Source organism: Rutidosis leptorrhynchoides, chromosome 6 (genome assembly GCF_046630445.1).
Source record: "Rutidosis leptorrhynchoides isolate AG116_Rl617_1_P2 chromosome 6, CSIRO_AGI_Rlap_v1, whole genome shotgun sequence".
Taxonomy (NCBI): Eukaryota; Viridiplantae; Streptophyta; class Magnoliopsida; order Asterales; family Asteraceae; genus Rutidosis; species Rutidosis leptorrhynchoides.
The window spans coordinates 343749472-343760614 of NC_092338.1; the positions used below are offsets into that span (position 1 = coordinate 343749472).

At 41.1% G+C, this 11143-nt stretch overlaps 2 protein-coding genes across 2 annotated transcripts; both read left to right on the top strand.

Annotated features, from left to right (window-relative positions):
- Positions 1-1452: 1452 nt before the first annotated feature.
- LOC139854758 (uncharacterized) lies at positions 1453-2160 on the top strand. Its single transcript, XM_071844042.1, has one exon. It carries the CDS (start codon positions 1453-1455, stop codon positions 2158-2160), a length of 708 nt encoding a protein of 235 aa, XP_071700143.1.
- Positions 2161-8055: 5895 nt separating this feature from the next.
- LOC139854759 (uncharacterized) lies at positions 8056-8547 on the top strand. Its single transcript, XM_071844043.1, has one exon. It carries the CDS (start codon positions 8056-8058, stop codon positions 8545-8547), a length of 492 nt encoding a protein of 163 aa, XP_071700144.1.
- The last annotated feature ends 2596 nt before the right edge of the window (positions 8548-11143 follow it).

The window sequence follows — 11143 nt, forward strand, 5'->3', positions numbered from 1 at the left end:
CTTATGAAATCAAGATCTTAAGTTGTAGAACATAGTTCTTAGTTTGATCTTGAAGATCCAAGACTCAAAAGTCTAGATCTAACATAAGTGTACAAAGTTATAATTTAAGAAAGCTTACTAACATGTTCTTGAACTTTCAAAGTTAACTTTTAGTTCAAGATTAATGAGATCAATGTTAACTTAGTAACACTTGACCAACAAGAACATAAATCATGAGATTAAAGTGCAAGTAAATGAAGTAAATAAGCTAAGTAAACAAGTAACTAGTAACTAGTTCATGGGTTGTTCATACTTTAAAGATTCAAACCAAAGTTTGATCTTTAAGAAAGTAGACTTTAAAGTTTACTAACATGAATTACAAGTATGATTTACAACACATGAACCTTAAATCTTTTGAAACAATAAATGTAGAATCATAAACTAGTAAGTTTATGTTCTTGTGTTCTTGAAAAATACAAGATATTATGAAGAATCAAACTAAAGAGTTGATTCTTGAAACTAGTAAGTAAATAATAAATAACAACAACTAGTAACTATAAGTAAGTAAATAACAATAACAAACAAGTAATCAAACAACAACCAAAGAACAAATGATGGTGATGATTGTTAGGTGGCGGTTTTTGTAAGAAAAAGAAGAGAAGAAATAACTTGTTACTTACAAGTTAGAGAGAAAAGTGAGAGAAAAATGAAATGCAAGTTTGAAGTGTGTGAGATGAATGAGAGAAGTATGAACGAAGTAGTGAAAAAAAAAGAAACCAAACTCCCTTGTTTGAGGGGTTAGGCCGACGGCCTCCAAGGGTCAAGGGGGAAGCAAATTACTCACTAGTCACTAGCATGAATGTGTCATAAAAGTTGGTTATTAGGTGTTAGTTCATGGGGATTATATGTTAACTAGATTCTTCAAGTATAAACTAACTAGTTACAATTTAAAGTGATACTTACATGTGAAAGACATGGGCTAATGAAGTCCATTAAGATGTAGGGTGGGCTTTATAAGTCCATGTACAAAAATAAAGTCCAAGTTTGTAAGTAATTAACAAGTAATCCAATAAAAGCCCATGTAATTAACTAATAACCTTAGTTAAATAAAATGATTAATAAAACTTAATCATGAACGTAAATAATACTTGAAAATATTATTCGTGTAAGTTTCGTGTGTCACAAAGACGTTTCGGGCAATTAAAGTCAAGTTCGGGCAATCATGGCAACATGTAAATGTAATATCGTACATTCGTTTAATCACAAGTATTAATAATAACAATTATTAATAAATAAACGTTGGAAAATCCAAGGTCGTTACATCGTCAGCAAGGTTTTGCAGCATGGCGGAGTCAACTATAATCCAGTTGAGAAACTTGTTTATGCAATAGTTCACACCGCAAGGAGACTAAGGCGGTACTTCCAGGCACACCACATTTTGGTGCTAACTGATACGCCTATCAAACAGGTACAATGTCTTGGAATGAACACGTGCAGCGAAGAACGTTTCTAACTTTTTCATGGCAGGTTTTAAGCAAGCCGGAGATCTCCGGCCGAATGGAAAAATGGGCAATCGAATTGGGAGAACATGAAATCCGTTACGCACCACGTAACGCTATCAAAGGACAAATCATGGCCGATTTCATGGTGGAATTCATCAATTCAGGAACATTAACAGCTGCCAACGAGACGGCACCCTATCACGCCACGTGGGAACTTTACACTGACGGAGCGTCAAGCTCAGACGGGGCCGGTGCCGGCCTGATACTTACCAGCCCAGACGGTGAGGAACACACTTACGCCTTACGTTTCGCTTTCCCTGTTTCTAACAATGAAGCGGAATATGAAGCGCTACTCTCTGGGTTACGTATCGCGGAAAATATGGGCATTAAGGCACTGAAAGTGGCGGTTGATTCACAGCTGGTAGCGAATCAGTTGAACGGAACGTTCGAAGCCAGAGATCCTGCGTTGCAAAAATATTTGAAACTGGCGGAAGAATTAGCCAACAAGTTTGATTATTTTTCAATCAAGCAAGTGCCACGTTCGCTGAACAAGAAAGCTGACTCCCTCAGCAAACTTGCTTCATTGACGTTCGGCCACTTCGCTAAGGACGTATGGGTGGAAGTTGTCGATCAAAATCCACCGACGTGGTACAGGTGGCGGCACCAGTTGAGGAGGTGAACACTTGGATGAATCCCATCGTCAACTACCTCAAAGACGGTACGCTACCAGCCGACAGCGTAACAGCCAGAAAAATCCGTATGAAGGCTCCCATGTACGTCATACGTGACGGCGTACTTTACAAAAAGTCCTTTTTGGGCCCGCTGCTGCGTTGCGTGGGTCCGCAAGAGGCCGAAACCGTGATAAGGGAAGTGCATGAAGGAACTTGTGGGATGTATTCGGGGTTTCGCACTGTTGTGGGAAAAATTATGCATTTGGGTTACTACTGGTCGTCCATGTACCGTGACACTAGCGACATTATTAAGAATTCCATTTCTTGTCAACGCCATGTGCCACAAATTCATGCGCCGTCCCATGAATTGATCCCGGTCTTATCAGCTTGGCCATTTTATAAGTGGGCAATTGATTTGGTTGGTCCGTTCCCTGACGGACGACATCTTGTTGTGGCGGTTGACTTCTTTACAAAATGGGTAGAGGCTAAGCCCTTGAAAAGCATTACGGGTAGACAGATTGTTAATTTCGTTTGGGAAGAAATAGTGTGCCATTTCGGGGTACCGCACGAGATTGTAAGTGACAACGGAAAACAGTTCGCACATGATCCATTTCGAGCTTGGTGCGACGGGCTAAATATCAAGCAAACATTTAGTTCTGTTGCTCATCCTCAAGCGAATGGACAGGTTGAAGTCACTAACTGGGACATAGTATCCGGCATCAGAGGCAGGTTGGATACAGACCGTAAAGGTTGGGAAGACGAGTCACCGATGGTTCTATGGGCGTTCCGCACCACACCAAAAGGAAGCAATCGCGAGACACCTTTTAGCCTTGTTTACGGTTCAGAGGCGGTCATCCCGGCAGAAATAGCAGTTCCGACGCAGCGCGTCACGTAATTCAATGAGGAAACCAATATGATACAGCTGAAGGAAAACTTGAATTTACTAGAGGAACGCAGGTGCATGGCAGCGATCAATGAAGCGGCTAACAAGCAAAAAATTGCCAAATATTATAACCGGCGTGTACGCGAAAGTACGTTCTGTCCCGATGATTACGTTTGGCGTAATAACAATGCCAGCAGAGTTGAAGACCTTGGCAAGTTGGGCCTAACTGGGAGGGTCCGTATGAAGTTGTGGACGCCCTCGGTAACGGGGCATACAACTTGAAAATGCCTGACGGCAAGTTTGTGCCACGTACATGGCACGCTACCAATCTCAAGAAATTCTATGTTTAGACTATTTTAGCACGTTGAAACTATGTTTTCCATCTTCAATGTTTCTGTTAAATTATGTGACTGATCATCACAAATTTGTAAGCGTGATACGGCATGGATTGGTTTGGTTTCGTTTGAATTTAATACATTTTCCAGTATCTTTAATGCGTTGCGTAACTATTTATGGCATCACTTCGGTATTTTTATACAAAATGTAAATATAAGTCCATTCATACGTTACACATGCCTTGAACAAAGAATATTCTAGCTTTCGAACGGCATGAACGGCGCTTCACGTTGAACCTACGTCGAAGTGACACCGTAACGGGATGCCTTCGGGTTTCGTACCCGTCGCGTGCATCCCGACATGGTCTAGATACATGCAAGTCATGACAAATTTATCAAGTATAACCTTGAAATGCCACGCTACCGTGACGACGACAGCGTGTCGAATATTATCTAACCGATACACATCGATGAAAATACTTGCAATACGACAAATATAATTACATTTTCATTCATAAAATAGTTCAATTACATCCAAGAAAGAAAAGTTACAAAGGCCCTAAACTACTTGGGAATCATCTGTTCAATTTTGGCCGTATTCAATTCCGGTTGACTCCCAATGGCCTCAATAAAGGGAACCTTTATCGCCTTCACTTTCATCGCAGCGGCGTCATACTTGTCATATGCATCCGAATCCATGCTATTCTCAACTGTGTCTGGTAGCGGATCCGGAAGAGTAACCTGTTCTTTCATGACGGTATACGTTTCTAGACGTCCCACACCTTTGGCAGCGTCTAATAGTCTACCAAACAGTCCCATGACGTCGGGTGACGTGATGGCTTTGGTGAAGATATGGGGGATCATGGAGCATAACTGTTGAAAATCATCCGTCGCCTTCTTATGGGCGACGGTTAATTCCTGAACCTTTGTAGCGAGAAGCTCCTTGCTCGTTTTCTCCTCAGAAAGCTCCTTTTGAGCTACGACCAAGTCCACGAGGGCCTGTTTTTCCTTATCCACAACAGTAGCCAAGTTTTTGGCAGCCCGCTGTGCCTGTTTTAGCGCCAAAAGGTTCTCACGCTCCGCCTCCGCCACGGCCTTTCTGTGGCACTCCATCTCGTCTCTCAACGCCTTGGCCTCATCACCAACCTCCTTCGCTAACGCCTCCGCCTTACGACAACGCTGCTCGACGTTGTTCGAACAAACGATCTCATCACGGGTCAATGCTAGACCCTGATGAATATGCTGTACACGTGCCCGACGCGCAGCGCTGTCTGGCATCTTCTTGAGTTCGTCCACAAGTGCAGAAGGACAAATCCTTTGGAGGTACTCAAATTGAGAGTATGTGTCACCATGGGACACGTCCCATATGATGTTAAGATGGGAAAAAGTTGGCTGTTTTCCAAATCTGGATTAATGTACTGTCTCTCGAGCATCGCTGTGATGGCCGAATTGTTGTTCGCCGGAGCCGGTACCAGAACTTGACAGCATCACGGCTTTATCTTTATGTTGCACGTGAGAGATGTCCTCGATGTTGATTACCGGAAGATTTGTTTGGCGCCCTGAAACAATAAGTTTTATTAGTTTCCGCCATTGTGACCTCGGTGACGTATTAGAATTATTGTCAGGATTATAATAATACCCACCGTGTCTGGGCTCGTGCTGGAAGCTCTCTAAGTTGCTTTCAGCTATTTCCTTGGCAGTTTTGGCTCTTTTGTTGCCGCCAGGAGTAACCAGAAACGTAGCAGGGTTGTAACGCTTATGCCCAACTGGGGGGGGGGGGTTCGGTATGGCAACGGATATCGGATCCGGGTTGGTGGCTGGTGTCGATGTCCGTGTCTGTGAAGCGCCGCCAGTTTCGGTGGCGGCATTAGTTGATAAATCATGGCAATCTGTCAGGTTAGGCATTTATCTCTGGTAAAGGCGATGCGGCGAAAGTTACCGAAAACATACGTTAAGGCGGTAAAGATGGTGAAAGACTACGTGCGGTCAGAAGAGTTCGCCGACACAGCCATTGGTGAACACAGGACAACGGCTCGCAATGATAAAGATGACAAAGGCAACGGTAAGGGGCACACGAACAGCAGCTATAAGGGTAGCGGCAGTAATAGCGGCGGAGGTTATGGACGTTCCAGTCATAAGTCCGGCAACCGCCACAACTACCGCCCATACGAACGTTACGGTTCTAAGATGCTGTCACATGAGGAAGAGAGTTTAATAAAGTCGCTATCCAAAACTCCTAAGGAAATTTTGGCAACAGAGGAGATAAGCAAAGACTTCCCGCCACCCAAGCCTATGAAACCACGTTTCGCGGTGGACGAGACGCAATATTACATCTTCCACGAAGACAAAGGACATGACGTTGATGACTGCCGTGAACTGAAGAAAGTCATTATCGAAAGGCTTAAATTAGGGGAGTTCAACCACTTGAAACCCTCGAATAAAGGAGGATCCGCAACTAGGAGGTTCGCATGGCAGAAAGGGAAAGATAAAGCACCTGAAAAGCACATTCACATGATTCAGATGTGGCATTCGGGTCACGTAAGGAAGGCCGAAGCGCTGGAGGAATGGGAATGCGCACCAATCACGTTCCCGGAATTTTGAAAAGTCTGCCTAACGGACCTACCGTTAACAATCACCGCAACAATTGGACGCTGGCGGGTATCACATATTTATATCGATACGGGTAGCGCTGTGGACGTTATCTATGAACATTCTTTTTTGCAGTTACCACAGGACGTAAGGGATAAGGTCAAGCCCCCGTTGCACTCCGTTGCAGGATTCACTGGCGAAAAAACTTGGTCCTTGGGACATGTTAATATTGACGTAGCGCTAGGAGATGACCACCGATCCCGTACAGTGCAATTAACATTTGTAGTGGTTCGTAGCCAATCCAAGTATAATGTGATTCTAGGACGGACGGCGCTTCAGGAGTTGAGTGCCATACCTTCTACGGTTCACGGTATCTTGAAGTTCCCCACAAGGGCAGGCGTAGCAACTTTATTTTCAGACCGTGCCCAAGTCTGCGCTGATGTCAGTCAACCGATCTTCCAGCCGGCACCTATTAAGTAAGAGGGTGGTGTCATAATCAATCATACATTTACCGAGAAAGTCATTAAGATCGGTAACACCCTTTCGGTGGAAATTAAGAGTGCCCTATGCGAGCTGCTATCTAACAATGCCGATGTTTTTGCTTGGCAAGAGTCAGACATGACAGGAGTTCCAAGGGAGGTAGCTGAACACCGCTTAAATGCAAATCCACGCATAACGGCGGTACGGCAGTAAAAGAGGGGAATGGCACTGGAACGTAGCGCGTTTCTGCGCAACGAGGTGGAAAATCTTGTTGACGCCAACATATTGAGGGAGGTTCTCTACCAAACCTGGGTAGCTAACCCGGTGCTAGTCAAGAAAGCCAACGTGACGTGGCACATGTGCGTTGATTTCAAAGGCATCAACAAAGCATGCCCAAAGGATTACTATCCGTTACCAGAAATTGATTGGAAGGTCGAGTCACTCGCCGGGTACCGCTTTAAATGCTTCCTCGACGCGTATAAAGGGTACCATCAGATTCAAATGGCGGAAGGAGACGAGGACAAGGCGGCATTTCACACTAACCATGGCATCTTTTGCTACACTAAGATGCCGTTTGGACTAAAAAACGCCGGAGCAACGTATCAACGAGTGATAGACGCTGCCTTCAAGAACCAGATAGGACGCAACGTTGAAGCTTACGTCAATGATATCGTAATCAAAAGCCATACGGAACCGTCTCTCCTTAAAGATATCCAAGAAACGTTCGACTCCTTGAGGAAAATTAATATGAAACTCAACCCGGAGAAATGCAGCTTTGGTTTCGAGGAGGGTAACTTTCTTGCTTACGTCGTGACGCCACGCGACATCAGAGCGAATCCGAAAAAGATTCAGGCTGTGGATGAGATGGTATCGCCACGTACGAAAAAGGAGGTACAAAGCTTGAATGGGAAGTTAGCAGTGTTGTCCAGGTTCTTGTCAAAAGCAGCGGAGCGTTCTCTACCATTCTTTTAGGTGCTGAAGACAAGCATAGGTAAAAGTTTCAATTGGACACCAGAAGCAGAAAACGTCTTCCAAGAAATGAAAACGTTAATCAAAACTCTACCTACGCTAACAGCTCCGGTACTGGGTAAAGTGTTCGTTCTAGCTAATGACATTAACGTTACATGACTGTTTACTAATATTCCAAAAATTTTAGGAGAAACTTTAATTGTTTACTTAGCAGCGGGTACCGAAGCAATCAGCTCGGTACCAGTGGCGAAACGGGACAGAACCCAGATGCCGGTATACTTCGTCAGCAAGGTTTTGCAGCATGGCGGAGTCAACTATAATCCAGTTGAGAAACTTGTTTATGCAGTAGTTCACACCGCAAGGAGACTAAGGAGGTACTTCCTTGCACACCACATTTTGGTGCTAACTAATACGCCTATCAAAAAGGTACAATGCCTTGGAACGAACACATGCAGCGAAGAACGTTTCTAACTTTTTCATGGCAGGTTTTAAGCAAGCCGGAGATCTCCGGCCGAATGGCAAAATGGGCGATCGAATTGGGAGAGCATGAAATCAGTTACGCACCATGTAACGCTATCAAAGGACAAATCATGGCCGATTTCATGGTGGAATTCATCAATTCATGAATATTAACAGCTGCCAACGAGATGGCACCCTATCACGCCATGTGGGAACTTTACACTGACAGAGCGTCAAGCTCAGACGGGGCTGGTGCCGGCCTGATACTTACCAGCCCAGACGGTGAGGAACACACTTACGCCTTACGTTTCGCTTTCCCTGTTTCTAACAATGAAGCGAAATATGAAGCGCTGCTCTCTGGGTTACGTATCGCGGAAAATATGGGCATTAAGGCACTGAAAGTGGCGGTTGATTCACAGCTGGTAGCGAATCAGTTAAACGGAACGTTCGAAGCCAGAGATCCTGCGATGCAAAAATATTTGAAACTGGCGGAAGAATTAGCCAACAAGTTTGATTCTTTTTCAATCACGCAAGTGCCACGTTCGCTGAACAAGAAAGCTGACTCCCTCAGCAAACTTTCTTCATTGGCGTTCGGCCACTTCGCTAAGGTCGTATGGGTGGAAGTTGTCGATCAAAATCCACCGACGTGGTACAGGTGGCGGCACCAGTTGAGGAGGTGAACACTTGGATGAATCCCATCGTCAACGACCTCAAAGACGGTACGCTACCAGCTGACATCGTAACGGCCAGAAAAATCCGCATGAAGGCTCCCATGTACGTCATACGTGACGGCGTACTTTACAATAAGTCCTTTTTGGGCCCGCTATGTAGTGACCCGAACTTTTCCATGTTTATATATATTAATTGAGATTGATATTTACATGATTAAATGTTTCCAACATGTTAAGCAATCAAACTTGTTAAGACTTGATTAATTGAAATATGTTTCATATAGACAATTGACCACCCAAGTTGACCGGTGATTCACGAACATTAATACTTGTAAAAACTATATGATGACATATATATGGATATATATATATATAGTTAACATGATACTATGATAAGTAAACATATCATTAAGTATATTAACAATGAACTACATATGTAAAAACAAGACTACTAACTTAATGATTTTTAAACGAGACATATATGTAACGATTATCGTTGTAAAGACATTTAATGTATATATATATATATCATATTAAGAGATATTTATACATGATAATATCATGATAATATAATAATTTAAAATCTCATTTGATATTATAAACATTGGGTTAACAACATTTAACAAGATCGTTAACCTAAAGGTTAACGATGACTTAACGACTTAGTTAAAATGTATATACATGTAGTGTTTTAATATGTATTTATACACTTTTGAAAGACTTCAATACACTTATAAAAATACTTCTACTTAACAAAAATGCTTACAATTACATCCTCGTTCAGTTTCATCAACAATTCTACTCGTATGCACCCGTATTCGTACTCGTACAATACACAGCTTTTAGATGTATGTACTATTGGTATATACACTCCAATGATTAGCTCTTAGCAGACCATGTGAGTCACCTAACACATGTGGGAACCATCATTTGGCAACTAGCATGAAATATCTCATAAAATTACAAAAATATGAGTAATCATTCATGACTTATTTACATGAAAACAAAATTACATATCCTTTATATCTAATCCATACACCAACGACCAAAAACACCTACAAACACTTTCATTCTTCAATTTTCTTCATCTAATTGATCTCTCTCAAGTTCTATCTTCAAGTTCTAAGTGTTCTTCATATATTCTACAAGTTCTAGTTACATAAAATCAAGAATACTTTCAAGTTTGCTAGCAAACTTCCAATCTTGTAAGGTGGTCATACAACCTCAAGAAATCTTTGTTTCTTACAGTAGGTTATCATTCTAATACAAGGTAATAATCATATTCAAACTTTGGTTCAACTTCTATAACTATAACAATCTTATTTCAAGTGATGATCTTACTTGAACTTGTTTTCGTGTCATGATTCTGCTTCAAGAACTTCGAGCCATCCAAGGATCCGTTGAAGCTAGATCCATTTTTCTCTTTTCCAGTAGGTTTATCCAAGGAACTTAAGGTAGTAATGATTTTCATAACATCATTCGATTCATACATATAAAGCTATCTTATTCGAAGGTTTAAACTTGTAATCAATAGAACATAGTTTAGTTAATTCTAAACTTGTTCGCAAAAAAAAGTTAATCCTTCTAACTTGACTTTTAAAATCAACTAAACACATGTTCTATATCTATATGATATGCTGACTTAATGATTTAAAATCTGGAAACACGAAAAACACCGTAAAACCGGATTTACGCCGTCGTAGTAACATCGCGGGCTGTTTTGGGTTAGTTAATTAAAAACTATGATAAACTTTGATTTAAAAGTTGTTATTCTGAGAAAATTATTTTTATTATAAACATGAAACTATATCCAAAAATTATGGTTAAACTAAAAGTGGAAGTATGTTTTCTAAAATGGTCATCTAGACGTCATTTTTTCGACTGAAATGACTACCTTTACAAAAACGACTTGTAACTTATTTTTCCGACTATAAACCTATACTATTTCTGTTTAGATTCATAAAATATAGTTCAATATGAAACCATAGCAATTTTATTCACTCAAAACGGATTTAAAATGAAGAAGTTATGGGTAAAACAAGATTGGATAATTTTTCTCATTTTAGCTACGTGAAAATTGGTAACAAATCTATTCCAACCATAACTTAATCAACTTGTATTGTATATTATGTAATCTTGAGATACCATAGACACGTATACAATGTTTCGACCTATCATGTCGACACATCTATATATATTTCGGAACAACCATAGACACTCTATATGTGAATGTTGGAGTTAGCTATACAGGGTTGAGGTTGATTCTAAAATATATATAGTTTGAGTTGTGATCAATACTGAGATACGTATACACTGGGTCGTGGATTGATTCAAGATAATATTTATCGATTTATTTCTGTACATCTAACTGTGGATAACTAGTTGTAGGTTACTAACGAGGACAGCTGACTTAATAAACTTAAAACATAAAAATATATTAAAAGTGTTGTAAATATATTTTGAACATACTTTGATATATATGTATATATATTGTTATAGGTTCGTGAATCAACCAGTGGCCAAGTCTTACTTCCCGACGAAGTAAAAATCTGTGAAAGTGAGTTATAGTCCCACTTTTAAAATCTAATATTTTTGGGATGAGAAT